The sequence below is a fragment of the Chelonoidis abingdonii genome, chromosome 5 (genome assembly GCF_003597395.2).
Source record: "Chelonoidis abingdonii isolate Lonesome George chromosome 5, CheloAbing_2.0, whole genome shotgun sequence".
Classification (NCBI taxonomy): domain Eukaryota; kingdom Metazoa; phylum Chordata; order Testudines; family Testudinidae; genus Chelonoidis; species Chelonoidis abingdonii.
In genome coordinates, this window is record NC_133773.1 from 141,100,418 (window position 1) to 141,121,859 (window position 21,442).

General features: G+C 47.0%; 1 protein-coding gene across 1 annotated transcript in view; it reads right to left on the minus strand.

Annotated features, from left to right (window-relative positions):
- Window positions 1-10,967, minus strand: part of GFRA4 (GDNF family receptor alpha 4) — a 145,449-nt gene extending 134,482 nt beyond the window's left edge. The window contains exon 1 of the mRNA XM_032765830.2: window positions 10,758-10,967. Coding sequence (XP_032621721.1) covers window positions 10,758-10,797 — 40 coding nt within the window. The 5' untranslated portion in view covers window positions 10,798-10,967. The remainder of the gene's footprint in view (window positions 1-10,757) is intronic.
- Window positions 10,968-21,442: the final 10,475 nt, after the last annotated feature.

Consider the following 21,442-nt stretch of genomic DNA (forward strand, 5'->3'; position numbering starts at 1 on the left):
ACAGCTAAACTCTCAACCAGCCTTCACCCTATGTCAACCCCAACTACTGCAGCCTGGTTTCTGGCCTCCCTGATTCTCACATTGCCATCTGCATCAAACTATTCTCTCCTCACAATCCACACCAAATGCAATCTTCTCCCTCGCCCATCTCTCTGACCACATCACCCCTGGAGTGGGCGCCCCATCTTCCATTGTATCAAGCTCAAGCTTCTTGTCTTCACTTACAAGGCCCCACCCCCACATCAGTTAACCTGATTTTGTTTCTGATCTTGTCCCTTCTACTCTGACAATGATGTCAGCCTTGTCTGCGCACTTGCCCATCGTGCTGCCCCTTACACATAGATTGTCCCCCCCGGGGCTGATCCCTAAGAGGCACTGGACTGGGATGCAAAAAGACCTGGGTTCTGCTCTGCCACAGGCCTGCTGAGTGGCCTTGGGCAACTCACATCACTTCTCTGCCTCAGTTTCCCCCCCCCCATCTGTAAAACTGGGACAACAATTCTGACCTCCTTCATGAAGCACTTTGAGATCTCTGGATGAAAAGCAACGTGGAAGAGCTGGGTATTATTATTATTAGGGCCCTCTCCTCAAGAGCTGCTTCTGCAACCCCGCCATGGGAGGAAAACGACACATCGCCAACACCATTACTAGCTCTTCCTCTGCCTGCCCTCGTCGGGGCCCTGGCAGATGGGCATCCTGACCCTGGAGGCTTCGACCCAGGTGCTGGTGATTTGTCAGGAACGCAGCCTGCATGTCGCTCCTGAAGAAAGCCAGGCCAGGGGAAGCACCCGGTGTAAGAGGTGTCTGTGGGTGGTGGCCCTCAGAAAGTAGGCAAGAGAGCTGCCGGATGCGGTGTCTCACCTGTGTCACATCCAGGAGTTTTAGGACTTCAGCTGGATGCACATGGAGAAGTACAGGATGGAGGATGCTAACCGACTACAGTGGCATCAGAGGAGTAGAGAGAACTGGCTGTTCTTTGGGGAGGGGACTGGCTGCTGGCCACCTTGGGCAGTAGATGGTGCTCTGCTCCCTATCACATCCCCCCATCGATCACAGTCAAGAACTGGCAGTGCTGTACTGGCAACAGGAGGAGAACCCACCTGCCCCCACGGCTGGGAAGCTCACAACCATCACACCCAAGAGGAAGAGGCGTAGGGTTGTGGTGGTCAGGGACTCCTTTCTGAGGGGGATGGAAGTATCCATCTGCTGACCTGACAGGGTGTCCTGGGTGATGTGCTGCCTACCTGGCATCCATGTTTGACACATTACGGAAAGGTTGCAGAGGCTCATCTGGCCTCTCTGAGTACCACTGGGCACTAACAACATGGTCAGGTCTGACCCTGAGCAGATCAGCAGTGACTATGGGACTGTGAGAGCAAGGGTGAAGGAGTCGGGAGCACAAGGGGTGTTCTTGTCCATCCTCCTGGTTGAGGACAAGGGCCTAGGCAGAGAGAGACATCCTGCAGATGAATGCATGGTTTCACAGATGGTGTCGACGGAAGGGTTGTGGCTTTGGAGGCTGTTCCAGGAAGGAAGACTGTTGGGAAGAGTTGGGGTCCATCTGACCAAGAAGGAAAAGAGCCTTTTCACGCACTGACTCAGTGAGGAGGGCTTTCAACTAGGTGAAAAGGAGGCAGGAGACAAAAGTCCACAGGCAGATATAGAAAAATCTGACCTTAACATAGGGCTAGATGTTGTGGGGAATGGAAAAGGGCAATAGGCGCAACAAGAGGGATAATAGTGGGCAAATCGGCTCAACATCTTAGATGTCTATTTACCAATGCAAGGAGTATGAGGAATAGCAGGAAGAACTGGAAGTATTGGTACATATGCTAAATTATGTACCACAGAGAATTAGTGGGAGAAATCTCATGACCGGAATATCAGTATAGCTTCTTCAAGAAGGACAGGCAAGGTAAAAAGAGAGGACATGTTGCATTATACATCAAGAGTATATACACTTGTTCTGAGGTCCAGAAGGAGGTGAGAGACAGAGCAGTTGAAAGTGTCTGGGTAAAGATAAAAGAGAGACTTTTCATGGCAGATGTCTACTACAGACCATCAAATCAGGAAGTAGGGGCAGATAAGGCATTTCTAGAACAATCAGACATGTCGAAAACAAGATCTGGTAGTAACGGAGGACTTTAACTACCCAGACATCTGTTGGAAATGTAACAAGGCAAAACATAAAATGTCCAATACGTTCTTGGAATGTATTGGGGACAACATTTTGTTTCAGAAAGTGGAGAGAGGGGTCAAGAACTGGCACACTGTACTATGGGGGCAGCCATCTTAGATTTAACTGACCAACAGGGATGTTGTGAATCTGAAGGCAATTTGAGTGAAATGAATCACGAAATAATAGATTTCATCATTCTAAGGAAAAGAAGGTGTGAGAGCAGCAGAATAAGGACAATGGACTTGAAAACAAAAGAAGCAGACTTTAACAAATTCAGCGAACGGGTAAGTAAGGTCCCATGGGAAGAAAATAAGAGAAAAAGGATCTCAAGAGAGATGGTGGTTTTTTAAAGAGACAATAATAAAGGTGCCACAGCAAACTATCCCAATGTGAAAGGAAGATAGGAAGAATAGTAAGAGGCCACTGTGGCTCAATTAGGAGGTCTTTAACTACCTGAAAAATCAAAAAGGAATCCTACAAAGAGTGGAAATATGGAGAAACAGCAAAGGAGGAGTACAAAAGGATAACACAAGCATGCAGGGACAAAATCAGAAAGGCTAAGGCACAACATGGATTACACCTAGCAAGGGACAGGAAAGGCAGTAAGAAGAGGTACTGTAAATATAGGAGGAACAAGAGAAAGACCAAACAAAGTGTATATTCTCTACTTAGTGGGAAAGGAGAACTAATATCAGATGACATCCAGAATGCTGAGTGTTTAATGCCTATTTTGCCTCAATCTTCACTGAAAAGGTTAATCACAACCAGATACTTAATACCATTAATATTAACAAGGGGGAAGAAATGAAATACAAAATAGGAATAGAACTGGCAAAGAATACACCTCTCTCTCTCGATATAATGCCATCCTTGGAAGCCAAAAATTTTTTTACCGCGTTATAGGTGAAACTGCATTATATCGAACTTGCTTTGATCCACCAGCGTGCGCAGTTCCCCCGGAGCGCTGCTTTACTGCGTTATATCCGAATTCGTGTTATATCGGGTCGCATTATATTGGGGTAGAGGTGTATTTAGATAAGTTAGATGTATTCAAATTGGAAGGGCCAAATGGAATTCACCCTAGGGTATTTAAGGAACTAGCTAAATCAGTCTTGCAACCATTATCAGTTATCATCGAGAACTCATGGAGGATGGGGAGTTCCACAGGACTAGAGAAGGGCAAACGTAGCTATCTTTAAAACAAAGAGGACCAGGAGAATTATAGACCAGTTAGCCAAACTTTAAAACCTGGAAAGATACTAGAACAAATTATTAATCAATCAGTCAATTTGTAAACACCCAGAGGATAATAGGGTTTATAAGGAATAGGCAGCAGGGGCCCCAGGAAGTGGGGGCTGCTCTTGGCCTCCTCACTCCGGGCAAGTGGAGAGACCTGGGCTCCTTGGCCCAACTACGGCTTCTGATTTGGCCAGGGGGCAGGTCCTTGGTGGAGGAGGGGGAGAGGAGGTGCAGGGGGGGGGGCCACAGAGGGGGCAGGGCCTCGCCCCCCATACTTTTAGGAAGAATCCGTCACCCCTGGGGATACAGCTCGTTGAAAGACCATGTTCAAAGAGTAGCAACCTACGGATCGGTGTTAAACTGAGAGGACGTATGTAGTAGAGTCCCACAGAGACTTGGATAATGACTCAGATATTATCGATGACTTGGGTAATGACTTGGATAATGGAGTGGAGAGTATGCTTATAGCATTTGGGCATTACGTTAAGCTGGAGGACAGGATTAGAATTGACAATGATCTTGACAAATTGAAGAATTGGTCTGAAATCACCAAGATGAAATTTAATAAAGACAAGTGCAAAGCACTACACTTAAGAAGGAAAAATAAAATGCACAAGCACAAAACGGGGAATAATTGGCTAGGCGGAAGTATTGCAAAGGGTCCGGGGGTTATAGAGGAACACACACTGAACGTGAGTCGACAATGTGATGCAATTGTGAAAAAGGCAAATGTCATTCTAGGGTGTATTAACGGAAGTGTCATATGTAAGACACAGGAGGTAACTGTCCCACTCTACTCAGTGCTGGTGAGGCCTGAGCTGAAGTATTGTAGTGCCTAGAACTGGACACACTTTAGGAAAGATGTGGACAAATTGGAGAGAGTCCAGAGGAGAGCATCACCAATAATAAAAAGTTTAGAAAACCTGGCCTATAAGGAAAGGGTAAAAAACCTGGGGATGTTTAGTCTTGAGAAAAGAAGACTGGGGCGGGTGGACCTTGTAAAGTCTGCAAATATGGAAGGGCTGTTACAAAGAGGACAGTGGCCAGTTGTTCTCCATGTCCTCTGCAGATAGGACAAGAAATAATGGGCTTAATCTGCAGCAAGAGAGATTTAGGTTGGACATTAGGAAAAGCTTTCTAACTATCAGGATAGTTAAGCTCTGGAACAGGCTTCCAAGGAAGGTTGTGAAATCCCTGTCATTGGAGGTTTTGAAGAACAGATTGGACAAATACCTGCCAGAGATGGTGTCTAGGTTTACTTGGTCCTGCAGCTTCACTAAATAACTTCTCGAGGTCCCCTTCAGCCCTACATTTCTATGATTCTATGAGTCCCACAAGAAATCGACTGGCAATGGTGGAGAGAGAGAGGCTGATAAAAATGTATATTTGTATTTTTAAAAAATGATATAAAAATGTATGTATTGGGGAAAAAAAAATCTTAATCACTAAATCCATTCCCAGCAAGTGCAGGATGCAAAACGCAGATGTAAGAACGCACCAGATGTTAAACTGATGCTCCACTTGATTTCAGCCAAAAGGAAGAATTTATATAGACCTTCATGCCTTGGTGCTCAATGAGGGCCTGATTCAAACTCATTGAAGTCAACTTTAGTCCTTCCCTCCACTTTGGGATTCAGATCAGGTCCCAAGTCACCAGCATGTCATTGTCCTTTTCCCCCTCTTTAACTCAAACATCCACGAGACTCAACTCAATGGCAGTCCTCTCCTTCAATGTCCTACGATAGAACCACCAAAGAGCAGTGGGGGAAGAGGAGAGATACCAACGACTCAGACCAATGGGAGGATTTGTCTGCAAAGTTTCCCCAATAAAATTTGAGAGGAGGAAAATCAGGGTCAAAACACCATTGGGGAGTGCTATAAAACAGGCAAGTGAACAGACGCACGTTGAAACTCACTGTGGGGCAGGTGTGCTCAATATATTATCTTTGGCAGAGATCACAAGGCAGGGACCAAAAGGAGGCTTAAAGATGCTTTTACACCTATGTAGTTGGTCCCTCCAGGTCTGAATTCAGACACTCTGGTGGGGCAATGTTAGGGAAGCTCATACTACCCCTGTTTGATGTAGTTGTCCTTTAGAGAGCTAGAAATAAGGGCTCCCTTCACAGCACTAAATACACTTAAAAAAAACTAAAGCAAAACGAAACCCCCAAGGTGTTTCAATCTGCTAGACTTGAGAAAAACAACAGTCTAGTTTGACTGAGCATGTGGCAGGGCTCCAAGAAATCCTGAGTTCTAATCCTGGCCCTGCCACATTCTTGCTGAGGTCACGTGGGCTAGGATTCTCAAAAGACAATATGGGAGTTAGGTGCTCGACTCTGTGCGGCTGTTTCTCACCTATAAAAGGGGATGATGGCAATTATGCACCCAGTGGGGGAACTGTCGAAGCTAAATTACTTAGTCCCTGTCCCAAAGATCTTACGATCTATACTTTCGTTCTGTGTTTGTGCAGTGCCTAACACAACGGGATCCTGGCCCATGACAGGGACTCTGAGAGTTAGTCTACACAGCAAAGAAAAACCTGTGGTTGGCCTACGCCAGCCGACTCAGGTTCACGGGGCTCATGCTGTAGGGTTGTTTTGTTGTTGTGGAGACTTCCCGTCTTGGGCTGCAACCCGGGCTCAAGGGTCCCTGAAAGGTGGAAAGGTCCCAGAGTTTGGGCTCCAGCCAAGCCCAGAAGTCTTACACAGCAATGAAACAGCCCCACCGCCCAAGTCAGCTGGCACAGGCCAGCCACAAGTGTCTAGCTGATGTGTAGACATACTCCTAGGTGCAGGAGTGATGGAAGCTCCCTAAAAGTGTGTGTGGGGGGCCACTGGCACCCAAACTGTGGCCCCTGCCACCTTCTGAGGCCCTTTTAAAAGTGATGGGGCCATAGCCCCCTGGCCCACACTGTTCCAGCACCCCCTTACATGCGATCACTATACAAATAATACTCTTAATTGTCACTGATAACAAAATTCCAGGTGAAATTGGTAAAACTTCCATTGGCGTCAGTGGGGCCTAGATTTCACCCCCAGTCTGTGAAAGGCTTTGAAATCCTTTGTAGCGAAGGTGCTATAGAATAATAGGTGCTACTGTTAGTAGAGATAGTCAAAAATGTAAGTATAGTCATGGAAAAATGGGAAAAATTAACTTTTTTTTAAAAAAAATTTAGTGCAATTTTCCACTGTATTTTATGGAGTGAGGGGGCAGGAACCCCTGCCCAATTCTTTTGCATTTTTTACACTAGAGAAGACGACAGCAAAAAAACAAGTGTTTTTTTCACCCTCAGAACAAAACAAAGATTGCTGGGGGAAAAAATCACTTTTTTCTTCATTTTTTTTTATTCAAACTTCATCAAAAAGCTGAACATTTCAGATACAAGGAAAAATATTGTGAAAATTTTCATTCTGGCAGAAAAGGCATTTCTGTCAGTGAAAAGTACTTTGATTAACACGTGTCAGGTTTAAATATCAGTTGTTATTTAAGGCAGTGCAGCCCTGGGGAGACAGTATCCGAGTGCAGAGTACATACCACCACACTTCTCTGGATCTGGGTGTCTTTTCACAAGTCAGAATTGTGGTAGAGTCTGAGGGCAGCCTGCTGAGCTGAACGTTTTAAACCTTATGCAGCTCTGACCGTCATTGAGAAATTTAAGTATAAGGTGCACATTAATATGCAAACAATGGCTTGTTTCTGGCAAAGCTGAGATGGGTGTTGCTGACAAACACACTCATTTTTGTAGCTTTCCAACTCCCCCCCCCCCAAACATACACGTATATGGTTTCTCAAGAGCATTTTGTGCTTTCCCTGGGATCTGAGTTCCTATCGCAGCTAAAAAGCAGTAAGAGGATCAGCTGTCTCTGTGTTTGATTGCAGCTGCGATTAATCTGCAGGAAACATACGCCAACAAATTATATTAAGTACCAAGCACAATAAAACTTGCCAGGTAAACACTTCACTACTAGACAGTGGAAAGGTTTCATCCCAGCTGCCACTTCACGGTCCCAGGGTATAGCATTAATAGAGGTGAGCTGTAATGGTCTGGAACCACATCTGGGCATGATGGAGACTTCACAATGGAAAGGGGCTATTTCCAGCTCCCACCCTCCAACATTTCACCCTTTTCATTTCAGTTTCATGATCATCATTACATTAACTACTTATTAAGTATGATCACTATTGTGACATATGTCTGCTCTGCTCTTTACAAATAAGCCTGCAGACGAGGGTCATAAACTCTTTGGGTTAGGCACTAAACAGGATCCTGTTCTTCAAATATTTTAATAAAAGTAATTAACAATACTCTGTCCTTCTATAGCACCAGTCATCCAAAGATCCCAACGCTCTTTAAATGTTAAATAAACCTCACCATTTCCTTAATCTATCCATTAAAAAGCTGGAAAAACAGAGTCACCAAGAGATTAAATGGTCACTAACTGAGTCAGTTACAGGTACTAGAATGGGAGCCAGGAATGCTGACAAAGTCTTAAACGCTCTAAAAACAATCCCACCATCAACAATGTTCGTCCCATTGTTTCTTACACTGAGCAATGTTACTTGACAAAATGAAGGGCACGTATTTGACTAACAACATCTCAGCACAGTATTTATTTCGTGCCTGATTTCAACACACACAGAGAAACTGGGAATTATCGCAGGAATTGTTGGGTCCAGTTTGAAAGGCAACCTTCTCATGCTATACATGTGCAGGGCCTAGCACAATGGAACCCTGATCTCTGACAGATGGGATCACAAGACAAACTGTAATTATTATTATTATGAATTAATAAGTGTAAAACACTTTTACCTGGGAAAAATATCTATGCTCTCTCGTGAATTTTAACTCATGCTGATGGCCTTCCCCAAGATTACCCCACTGGGAATTACATTGACCAGTGACCCCAGCAGGGGCAAATGTCAGTTCAAAGGGGAAAAGGTCATCTAGCTCTTCCTTTTAAGCTCCTCTCTCTACCCCTTAGGGCAAATGCAAGGTGTGAAAGCCAGCTGATAACGGCTAACCTTGCAACTCTGACCCGTAGCAATTGTCATTCACGTGTGGTGAAACCTGCTAACCTAAGTCCCATAATCGGATAGAGATCTGTTCTTTTCAAAAGCCCTTTTCTATTAGTCCAGGTTAATATTACTCCAGGAGCCTTATGTGAAAGTAAACTTCAAGGAAGGTGGTACCTTTAGGTCCAGTGTTATCTTTCTTCACTTTCTATACTGCATGTACCTCAAAGTATATATTCTAAACTGTAAATAAAACTGTATTGTTCCAAACCCATGACCTACCCCCTGGTTTAACTTGCAGATAAGCACTGCATATGCATTGCATGAAATGACCACACTGTACCTTTAACTGTTGCCTTGCTGTATGGAGACTGCCTACCTAACTCCAGCTACTATGGTGATCAGGGCTGCAGAAAAACACCTGCTTTGGGAGAAATCTAGAATTTTTGTTGGCTCAGAAAAAAGGTAAAAGGAATCGCCTTGTAGTGTAATCATTAATGGCCTAAGGAATTTTCTTTTAGAATCTATTTTTGTTTTTAAAATGAGACACTGTCCCACCCTGACATCAGAGACTCAGGGGAAATAACTTATTGGGACATCTAGTCCATTCCCATGGGACTGTGCAGGATTTTCCCAGTATTTTGCTAGTAATCCGTCCCATCTACTTTTTAAAATCTCAAGCGACAGAGCTCTCTCCTCCTTCACTTCCTTGCAACTTACAACACAAGAATACTGACACAAACAAAACAAATGCTTAGTGTCTTGGACATTCTTGGTTCAGGGCTTTTTTAAGTCCAGTCCCATTCTTCCCTGGGTTAAAGAGGAGATATTTTCTTACAATATAGAAGCCGCACATTTGCAAAAAAGATGAAGCATGAGAATAATTGCACAGTGCCGATAGCAGCTAAAGTGAGAGAGAAATCCAGAGAGATAAATGACTGACATCGTTAGTTGCTGTACACCTAATGCTGGAGTTTGAACAGTCTCTGGTATTCAGTCTGTGTGCTACCTGCATCATCGCTGCTTTCAGTTGACAAAACAAATCACATCACATTTAATTCTTTTTAGCAGCACCTCTTCTGCTCCTCAAAAAAACCACAACCTTTTCTATCTCAAGTGACACAAAAAGCATGATTTGTTCCCAACGTGGCATCATGTTTTTAATATATTTGGTGCATGTTTTGATGCCATTCACTGTATCCTAGTGGTTAGCAGCACCATCCAACAGTACTTGCTAATTCTGCCACCAAAGATGACAGGAAAACAAAAACACATTACAAGGAGAACATCTACCCCTTGCTCTCTCCAGTCCTAGAGACTTGAGACGATCCAGACTTCAATGATCTAGTTAGGTTTTTAGAAACCTCTGCAGATAATCCCTCATGTGTAATTCAAACAAATGCTGGAAATAACAAACCCTGAACAATTCCACTGTGAAAATGTTGCACGTCCACATTTTAAATTTAAGGCTACGTACTCACTAGACAGACTCGCACATACACACTGGAGCTATGACACTCGACACAAGCTGAAGATCTGTTCTATTGGGTCCACATTTTTTGCAGGGGGAGGGGGAGGACCCAGAAAATTGATCTGACCTGTTGGGGAATCTGAAAACTTGTTTTATTTTCCAGAGTCCCTTCTACTAGCTTGGGTGCATTAAATGAGTTAGATGGGATCTTCAAAATCTTCCAAAGAGCCATAGTTTTATCCCATGTGGAACCTTATCACTGAAGAAGCATCATTTGGATTTTAAAAGGGATTAAAGATTTCTCTGGATAACAAGAATATCTAGGTTTATAACAGTAAATATTCAACATAAACACTCATTTTGGACCAGATACAAACCCTCCAGGGCACAAGCCAGCCACTGACTAATGAGATTTGGGAGAAAGGCTATCCCAGAACTGCTACTACAGGGTTCCTTGAACCTTCTTCTGATTCATCTGGTCCTGGCCATGGGCTATACGGACCCCTGGTCTGACCCAGGCTGGTGTCCCCTACATCCTCAATCCCCCATGTCCTTTAAACTGCAGCTCTGCCCCAGAAGTAGAGGGAAACACCCAGGAAAAGTCGGTTTTGTTTCTATTCAGCCCACACTCCCTTTCCCTGCCTCCAGCGAGGGAACAGCTCATCCCAGGCATCCCACAGGTCAGTCCCACCCCTCATCCAGAAAGTTGGCTCCTCTCTTTAAAAGCAAAGGAAGCCGCGGGGGCCGCCCCCCAGCCAGCCAGCGCCACAGTCATCTCAGCCAGGCTAGTCCTGAGAACCAAGGGCAGAGGGTCAGCAGGAACCCGGGCTCCGAGCAGGGGCTTTCGCTACTCACCTGTGAGGATCAGCATGACAAAGTAGCAGATCCCCCTCATCCTATTGACTCTGGGCAGATCCGGAGCTGGGGGAGGGCTTCGGTTCGCACCCTCGGGGGGGTCTAGCAGGCGCTGCAAGGCTCGGGAGGGTTAATCCCCCCGGGGCATCCCCCTCTTTGCTGGGAAACTAGCGCTGGCCGGCAGGGACCCCGGGTCCTGCTGGGGCATGGTCCCCCCTGCAGCCCGCCGCTCTCCGCTGCAAGCCGGCTGCTCCCGGGGGCGGCTGGCTCCACTCGCCTGCCCCGGAGCGGCTTTTGCAAACTTCTCCCGGGGAGGGGCCGGCTGGCCTGCCCGGGCAGCGCTGCAGGTTGCGCTGCGGGGAGCGGGGGGAAGAGGGTCTCCCCGCCGGGGGCTGGGTGAGTTGGGGCGCTCCGCGGGCTGCCGGCTGCTGCCACCGCCTCAGCCGGCTCCTGCCGCCGCTGCAGCTCCGGCTGGGCAGAGAACCGCGGGGAGAGTCTTAAAGGCACAGCAGCGCCGCTCCTCCTCCACCCCCAACCCCCCCGTGGGGCACCGGATCCGTGCTCTGCCCCCCCCTTGGGGCACCGGAGCCGTGCTCTGCCACTCACCCCTCCCGCCCGTGGGGCACCGGATCCGTGCTCTGCCCCCCCCTTGGGGCACCGGAGCCGTGCTCTGCCACTCACCCCTCCCGCCCGTGGGGCACGGGATCCGAGCTCTGCCCCCCCTCAGTGGGGCACCGGATCCGTGCTCTGCCACTCACCCCTCCCGCCCGTGGGGCTCCCGATCCTTGTTTTGCTCCCTCTCCTTCCACCCCGTGGGGCACCCGATCCACCTCTTGCTTTGGGGCCACTCCACACAAGGGTTTTGAGCTCCCCCCTCTCCCTCCTTCAGCGCTCTCCCTTTCCCCCCTGGGAAAGGATAGAGAATGAAACATACACAGCTAGTTGTCCTCTGTGAACCCCCAGCCCAGCCTTCCTCCATGAGCCCCCCTTGTCCCCATCAGCCCCCGGGCTACATCTTCCATGAGCCCCCCAGTATCTGTGATCTCCAAATCATATCCTCTAGAAACCCCCATCCTTGTCCTCATGAATCCCCAGCTACATGATCCCCAGCCCACATTCTCCATGAACCCCCATCTCATCTCATACTCATGAATCCCTATCACTGTGAGCTCCAGACCCTGTCCTCCAGGAGCCCCCAGCCCACGTCCTCCATGAACCCCAACCTCCATGAGATCCCCATCTCCATGATCTCCAGCCCACATCCTCCATGAGTGTCCATCTTGTTGCCCATCTACAGGAGCTCCAGGCCACACCCTCCATGAGCCCCCTCATCTACATGATCCCTTGGCTGCATCCCCAAGAACCTCCTGTCTCTGTAGCCCCCAGGCCAAATTCTTCATGAATCCCCACATCTTCATGATCCTTAATCCACATCCTCATTAAGCCCCCCAGACCTCATCCTCCATGAGCCCCTCCTTCCCCCCATCTTGTCCCCCTGAAACCCAGTCTACATGACCCCTGGGCCAAGTCCTCCATGAGACCCTCATCTCTATGACCCCCAAGGCACATCATCTAACTCTTCCATGAGCCTCTTCACTGCCTTAAACCTCATGGCACGCCCCTGTGTGCCTCTCTCCATCTCTGTTAGCCTCATGTGATGATTCTCATGGCCTTGAAGATGACCTCCATATGGAGAAAGTCTGTGCCTTTTTTCAGAGTGCTCTACAGAACTTTCCATCCTTGCCTCCTAAAGTCCTTTATAATGCTGAGTCAGTAACAGGCACCTGCTCACTGCACTGGAGATAAGGCTACAGCACAGAACAGATAGAGCAACCTAGGCACAAAGAAGTCAAGGAACTTGCCCAAGTTCACACAGCAAGTCAATGGTAGCATCAGGACCAGAGCCAAGTTCTCCTCATTCCCAGTTCAATGACCTTCCCACTGGGCCATGCTGCCATATTCTTCCTTCTTTGTGATTTAGTTTAAAAAGCCTGGACTTTACACTCATCCCATCCTCCTTCGGTTAACCAATGGACATAGAAGCATCAGGAACATTGAGGTTTGTCTTTCCTCTTTGTGATGGAGGACTCCCTTTGGGAATCACAGATGTGCAGTGGGAGCTTTCTGAGCCCTCAATGGTGGAGCAGGAGGTGATGTAAGAGAGCTTTTCTCCCACCTATGTGCAAGGTGTTGGAGTTAAACGAATGTTAATAAAAAAACATCATCATCTAAATTCTGGCTAAAAGTCCCTTCCCACTGGAACTGCTCAGGGTTTTTCTCTGTTTTTTCATAATGCCATGATTAAATTAGTTCTCTGGGTCCTCCAGGCAAACCAGGGAAGCCATGTGAAAAACAGAGGGGAAAATGACTAAAAACACACTTTCTGGGTTATCTATATGCACATCATAAATAAACTAAATAAACCACAAACGTATTTCCTCTTGTCAGGTTACCATTAAAATCCATGCCAAGTCCACCAACCTCTTCTTCTCTGGAACAAAGCAGCAAGATGCAGACACCCTTTTCTGCTGCTTTCTTTACACCATGCTCTGTTTTAGAGGGTGCATCAGTGGGGCGGCATAGTGGGATCTATATCTGCACTGAAGCAATGTCCTCTGGACAGCCTGTACTGGGGTGTTTTGGTGAAGGGGACCCTTGTCCTGTTCTAAAGGTCAAGCTGAAGACACCAAGCTAGATTTTCCTCTTATCTTCTCCACTGTCAATCAGGACAACTCTCCGGAAGCCAGCAGGGTTACATCAGACTCCTTATGTCGGTGGAGCAGAAAAGCTGGATGCACAACACCACTTTTGCACCAGCTCTTGCAAAGCGGGTGCTGGCTAGGTAGGGCACTGCCACTCTTTTCAGCTTGCCAAAGGCAGCAGACTCACCTAAAGATGAATCTGAGCCAAAGTCAGGTGCCAGCTCTGAATGTTCCCAGAATCCAAGGGTGTCTGGAGCTGGTTTGGCCCTTCATGGAGACAGCGCTGGGCTTAGGCTATGAGCAGCACCCGTCAGGGGGATACAGAGGCTGGAGAGAATTGAATGGCACTAAAGCAACATGGCCTCCTTCAGAACAAACAGCCTGTGAGGTGGGGGATGGGGAAAGTCCAGTGTAGGACAAGACCTTTGATGTGTCCCAACCCTGAGGCATTTCCTGTCCTTTAAATGTGCTGGGGGAGGCTAAACCCTTAGCAACAGCCACCCAGAAGGGATATGCTGCAAATGTGGCTAAGTGAGAAGAGTCACCACTCCCTGCAGGGGTATGTGAATTGGATTATAACTCGTATTAATCACCCCCCCATGGGTCCAGGAGGTTTACCTGTTTGCTCCCCCTTGCAGAGCCAAGAGATTGATCAATCCATGTCTAAAAAAGCCACTGCGCATCATGCTAACCCAGCCCTGAATAGTGATTCTCCATGAGCCCTAGTCGACAGAGCGGCTAGGCTCAGAATGCCAATGAAATGAGGGATTGTTTAGCGTGGTCCCGAGAGTGCAGAATTAGGAGGAGTGGGATAAAAAGGGAAAAAATTGACTGATGATAAGAAGAGCTCCTAAGAGCGAAATCTATCATTGCTATTACTCTTTGTGTCACACTAGCCCTAGGGGTCCCAGCCGAGATTGGGGCCCAATGTGCTTGGAGCTGTACATACACACAGTAAAAGGCAATCTTTCAATACAGAAAAAAAAGCCCACTGACCGTACACCCCTAGTTGTCATCTACCACCACACACTGGAACCCATACCAGATATCATCAAACAGTTACAGACCATGTTTGCTGGGGACCACATCCTGAAATAAATTTTTCCCAAACCCCATCTTCTGCCCTTCAAACAACCCCCCATCTCGCCAAGCTCATAACCAGTGCAAGTTCCCTATGGAACAACTCAAAGTGGCACCAGACCCTGCCAGAACAACAGATGCCAAATCTGCTCCTGTATCTCCATTTAGGGTGACCGTATTTACCAAAGGGAAAACAGGATGCTGTGCAGGGCTGGCCCAAGCCCTCCTCCCTCCCCTGTGGGTCTGCTTGCCCAAGCCCTCCCTGACCCTCGTGCAAGGCTGTTGCTGCACAAGGCTGTCATTCCTTGCTCCAGCACTGCCTGCTCCCCCTTTCCCCCATGCAAGGCTGGCATGATGCCTTGCCACCCCACACATTCCACTTTTGACAAAAGTGGGCATTTGTCTTGTTTGCTCTTGCTAGCTGATCAAGTCGGCAAGAGCAAAACGGGACAAATGCCTCCTTTAGGGGAAAAAAAGTCTGGACGGCCGGGACAGGGCTTAAAGGGACTGTCCTGGTCAAAACCGGACATATGGTCACGCTCCATTGCTACCATGATCAATGCTCCCAAACAATACATCTGTCAAGATCCATGGGTCCCACACACACCTCTATCACAACATGCAGCGTACCTTGTCCAGCGCATCAAATACTCCATCAACAACATGGGTGAAACCAGATAACCGCTACACTCGTGAATGAACTCACTCAGAAAAATGATAACCTATCACCTGTGGGTAACCACTTTTCACAAAGCGGTCATTCCATACTGGATCGCTCAGTCCTTCTCAAACGAACTCTGCACATCCCCTTCAAGAGCACACTGGGAGCTTACATTCATAACTTGGCTAGACACCAAAAATCATGGACTCTGGGGAGATACTGGCTCATTACAACAATCTGTAACCCACTAAGCCTCCTTTGTCCTCTGACCCCACTGCATCGTGAATGGTCTCTTGCAACTTGTTAAGTCTTTATGCCTAACGTTCTTTTCCACTCTGTATATAGCTGTGACACTGAGTGCCTTTCCCAGAGTGGAAGATGAGCTTTGTGGAGCTTGAAACTTGTCTCTCTCACCCACAGAAGTTGGTCCAATGAAAGATATGACCTCACCCACCTTGTCTCTCTAATATCCTGGGACCAACACAGCTACAACACCACTATAAACTACAGTCTTAAAAACAGACAAAGTAAGTATTACTACCCCCATTTTACAGATGAAAAAGTGAGGCACAGAGAGATTACATGATTTGCCCAAGAACACACAGAAAGTTTGCAGCAGAAACGGAATTGGGTCCTAAACCACGGCCGTAACCATACAAGTATCCTTTCTTCCATTACTGGATAGTGGTACAATCCACTCAAGAGAAATGGCCCAAGCCCCGTGTCTTGTGACAGACCGATGCGCTGACAGAAATGTCCTGTGCTGCCTAAGGCCCTAGGGCATAGAGCTGTAGAATAAGTGATCTAAGATGCATTCCCTAGACAAAACTGCATAAGAAATTGGGGGAGGGGAGAAGGTTGGTGAGAGAATCCACAAGATCTGCTCTAGCACACAGAGAGAGATGAAGAGGTCCTGAGATACCACAATGCGGGGTGCTATAGGAAACCCTCAGGGTACATCTACATGGGGACAAAAGCCCTGCAGCACGGCTGCAGCTGGCCCAGGTCTGCTGACTCGGGTTCACAAAGCTCAGGCTGCGGGGCTAAAAATTGCTGTGTAGACACTCGGGCTGGAACCCAAGCTCTGGGACCCTCCACCTTTGCAGGGTCCCAGGCTTGTGCTCTAGCCTGAGCCCAAATGTCTACACAGCAATTTTTCAGTCCAGCAGCCAAGTCCCATGAGCCTGAGTCAGCTGACATCAGCCAGTCGCAGGTTTTTTATCCTCGTGCAGACATGCCCTAAGACAGACACATCGATCAACAAGACAGTAAAAGATTGAGCTATCTCGCACATGGTGGTTGTGCCTGAGGTGTATCAGATCAGATTTCGGGAGCTGCTTGGAACATTTTGAAAAGTGTGAAATTTGGACAAAAATGGGGGTTGGGGATAAGGAAACATCAATATTTTTTGCAGAAAAAACTTTTTTTTGGACCAGCTCTGCTGACTTTGATTTTACAGGGCTTGGTTTTCAGAGATGCTAAGCACTCATCCTATTGACTTCACTTGGAATGAGACATCTGAACGCTTTCAGCGATCCAGGCCCCAGTGCTTCTTCAGAACTCAGGCCCAGACCTTCATATGTACAAACATGTCTGCGGGCAGCAAGTGGAGTTTATGGTGGGGTATTCAGCTTACTTCTAAGGACAGGTCTATGCTGGGAATTTACATCGGCATAGCTATGTCTCACAGGGGTGTGAACCTTGCCCCCCAATAGACATAGCTACACCAACCTAACCCTAGTGTAGATAGTGCTAGATCCATGGAAGAATTCTGCCTACCTAGCTACCGCCTCTAGGGTAGGGGGATTAATTATGCCAACTAGAGAACCCTTCCGATCATCACAGTTAGCATCTACACTGAAACACTATAACCACTCAGCTGTGTCACTGTAGCGGTTTAAATGTAGACATACATTTCTACTCCTAGGGTATGTTTGGAAAGCAGAGATGTGGGATATCTGCTCAAGCAATCTGCAGCAGGAAGCAAGAAGATACCATGTGCTGGCTGCCCAAAAGTATTTGGCGGCAAAGGGTTTCTTTTGTTTGGTTATTTTTCTTTCCCATCATGTTCTTGGAAAAAATGTGTAAGAGGGCTAGATGGGTAATAGCATGCACAGACCTTGACCAAATCACTGAATGGAATTGGATCCTTTGATTAATGAGTCATAAAGAGCTTCCAGGGCTCAGGTCAGCATGGCAACCGACTCCAGTGGAGAAATCTGAGGACCCTTGTGGGAACGAGTGAGGAGCATTTGGGACAAAGATCTGAGCCAGGATGAAAACTAAGAAGGTTGTTTGACAAACCATGCTCAGGCTCAGTGCCCATTGACGTCACTGAGTGAAGAGTGCGTAAGGATGGAAAGATTTGGCTGGACATGTTAAAGCGTGAGGATGTTCCGAACAGAGAAGGGGGGCTGGAGTCAGTCTGAGGTCAGAGCAACACACTTTGATGCGTGCAAGTGTCGCACAGTATGTGAATGGTGGCAGGATGTCTGAAGCAGGGCTCACTGCTGATTATTACCCCAATCTCTGTGATGAGGGCACTGATATTCTGCACACACATTGCTGTATTTGGTTGCCATGAAAAGAGATGGGTCTGGAGTAGCAATTTCAAAGTTAAGATGGTAAAGCCATTGCCTTTGTGGTCTTGACACAACCTCCCCCTTCTACCTGACAGATTGTAGAGCCAATCTAGGAGGATACCTAGCTCTTACCTGGAGCCTTCCATCCACAGATCTCAAAATGCTTTGGAGAAGGTCAACATCATTTCATCCCCATATTATGGGTGGGGAAACTGAGGCATGCAGTTTTGCCCTAATGACACAGTGGGTCAGTGCCAGAGCTGAGAATGGAACCCAGGTCTCTGAGCCCAGTGGCTTACTCACTAGACCACCATACTTCTTTATGGGTTTTGGGTATCCTGTCATGGTTGAATCTTTTTGCTCCATTTGATCAGACCAGCTCTTTATGGGAGACCTCACCGTAAAATAGAAGATGAGGGTTGGGAAGGACCTTGGGAGGTCATCTAGTCCAACCCACTGCTCAAAGCAGGACCAATCTCCCATGGCCCCCTCAAAGATTGAACTTGCAATCCACGGTTTAGCAGGCCAATACTCAAATCACTGAGCTATCCCTCCTGAGCATTGCACTTTCAGAAACATCTTCTAATATTGAATGGCCACCACTAGCTTAAAAATTCATTCTAGGCACTGCAGCACTAGCTGGGCCTCAAGGAAAACTCCTTCACAAGGGTATATTGAACAGTGCTGTGGAGATGCATCCCAAGAACCACTTACAGCCAGCTGGCAAGGGAGTTACAGGAATCTCCTGATTCTGCTATGTACATTCTGGTTCACCAAAGAATGTCAGATGAGATTTCAAATGAAAGCTGGTGTCACATTGGTCTTCACTATCATTCTGAAATGTATGTAGACATCCTATGTAGGGAGTTATGTATCTGTACTGCAAAAATGTCTGTATCAAGGTATTAGTCACCAGCAAAGGTGATAAACAGGTTTTCCACCAGACAAAAGAGGTTTGCCCATCTATCTGTTTACATTTAAAGTGGGTATTGTCTTATCCACAATGGGTCCCTCATCACCAGTCAGAACTGAATGCAGGATGAAGGATTTCCAGTGGAAAAAAAAATCTAAGAGAAAAGCAGCAGGAAGGGGGGACCCTATCCAGAGGTATTCGCCAAAAGTTTGCTCCACTGTATTTGGGAGGCAAAGGAGACACCTGGGCAGCAGGCTCCCTTCACAGAGGAAGAAAAAGGACAGAGCTTTTGGGTCACAAAAAAGGGAGGGCAGAAGAGATCTTTGGCTGGGATAAGCTTCTTTAGGCAAGAGAGTGAAGTTTAGTCTCTAAAAGGTGTGCTATGATTTTGTTTTAAATTTGTTTCCAACATTCCTATTTACTATCACTTGAATCTCTATTCTTTGATCATTAATTTAGGCCATGTCTACACTTAAGATCGCTTGCGTAGCCACGTTATGCCAACAGGACAAGAGCTCTCCTGTTGACATCATCAAACCAGCACAATGAGCAGCAGGAGACGCTCTCCCACTGACCCAGTGCTGTGCACATGAGCGTTTATGCCAGCAAAACTGATGTCGCTCAGGGTTGGTTTTTTTCCCACACCCCTGAGCGACAAAAGCTTTGCCCACATAAGTGCTAGTCTAGACAGGGCCCTATTTTTGGTTTCACTCCACGTCCATGTATATGCTGTGCTGTTAAGCTAAGTTTTGGGCCTGAGTTGACTCTTCCAGAGTGGTGTGTGCAACTGTGCACTGTTCCCTTGGAAACCTCAGGCCTGGTAATTCTGTGAGTGTCCGGTGGATAGGAGCTGGATACTGCAGGGAACACTCGGCGGACTTTGGTGTGTGCCTATTTCCACTGGTACAGACAGTGCAGGGCCGAGTGTGTGTGTGTGCGGGGGGGCGGGGGGGGAACAGTGCTTGTGCTGCTAGAGGCTGTTGGTTAACCCATAGCAAGCAAAAAGACAAAGACAAGACTCCTTCAGGTGAAGGGCAGGTAGTGGTCAGGTGCCTCACAAGCTTGGGCAGCCCTGGGGAGCATCATAGCAGATAAAAGAAAAATGTTACTTGCATGTGAACAAACAAGATCCTGGCCGCTGTGCAAAAATCTCCATAAAAATTCTAGTTTGAGGGAGGAGTCCAGTGCCTCTGACAGCCTGCAGGGTAGGTAAGCTCGCTGCGGAGGTGCTTCAGGTTTCAGAATTTACACATGCTACACAGAAGCTTTGCACTGACACTAGTAGAATGTGTCAGGGACTCCTGCAGAGTTTATAAGAACCCTAGAGAGTCTTACATATTTTATAAGCTCTGCTGAGACACTGGAGCTGGGCACCTCCTGCAAGGTGCTGTGGTCCTCAAGTGACTTCACTGTGAAAGGAAGGCGGCCAGAACCTTGCAGAATTGGGCCACAAATATGCAAAGGAATCATTTCACCCACCACTGAAATGCAGCCACTGCTGGGGCAGGATACAGAAGCTGTTAAACAGCAATGCTGTGTAATAGATTTGGCCAGAAGGTGAAGAAAGGGGGATGGAGATGGGTAATTCTGCTCTTCCTAAGTAAGAACATAGCCAGAACACAGACACCTCTAATTAGCAAAAAAGTGACATGGCATTTTTCTTCACCACAAATTGTCTTATTTCCGAGTGTCCTTAATTTGTGATGGACACGTAGCTCTTTCGCTGTAGGAAATCGTTCACGACGAGCAACAAGAGGGATCTGATGGAAGGGTGAGGAGTACCCTAGAAATACCTTCTCGTCAACATTTTTCAACAGTGTCCACTGATTTCGAGTGCCTACAGTCCTGGGTGCCTAACTTGACACCCCATCTAAAGCTGGGCAAAAATTGTGACACCCCAAACTGCAACAACTGCTCATAGCCCCAGCTATCACAGTTTCTTGCCCAGACTTCAGGATATTGAGATGAAGCCACTTCTCTTAAATCCACTTCAGAGCTGCAGTAACAACAGTTCAGGCACACAGCTCGATGAGCTTTCTGCTGGCTGCAGTAACCTTGATAACTCCAGGGGGAAAAGAAGGGTATTTTCCCTTTCATCCATAAACTTAACTTTTTCTTTAGAGGCTATTAAACATAAACCTCCAAATCCTTTGTCCTAATTTAAAAACAGTGACATTTGTCAAATGAGTGTCATAGATTGTCAATTTTCTGCTCATTGTTTTTATTTTTTAATAAAAAAAGTTGACTTTTTATTTATTGATCTGCTTTCTCTTCCCCCTTCCCCCCCCTTTAAACATTCTTTCATTCACTGCTAAGCGTGGTAGTATAAGCAGGAAAATAAATTCTGTCCTGACCCAGAACCCACTTGGCTTGCATTTGAAACAGAATTTGGAAAGTGGGGCATATTATTCCTTGTTATTTCTATAGCGTCGAGAGTGTGATAGACACTTTCTGGACTGGCAGGAAGCCACAATCCTTATACAATGTGCGAACACAGAAGGCAGGATGTGTCTTCAATGAGTTGAGAGGCAGTGTGATCTGGCAGAGAGACACAGGTTCTATTCCCAGTGCTCCTGCTGACTTGCAGGACCTGGGACAAAATGTTTCTCCTCTCACTTTCTTGTCTATTCAGGCTGTAAACTCTTGGGGGGAAAGACTTTCGCTTACTATGAGTTTGAATGGTCCAGTGCAGTGTTTCCCTGACCTCAGTTGAGCTCTGGCAGCACTGTGTATTACTAATCATATGT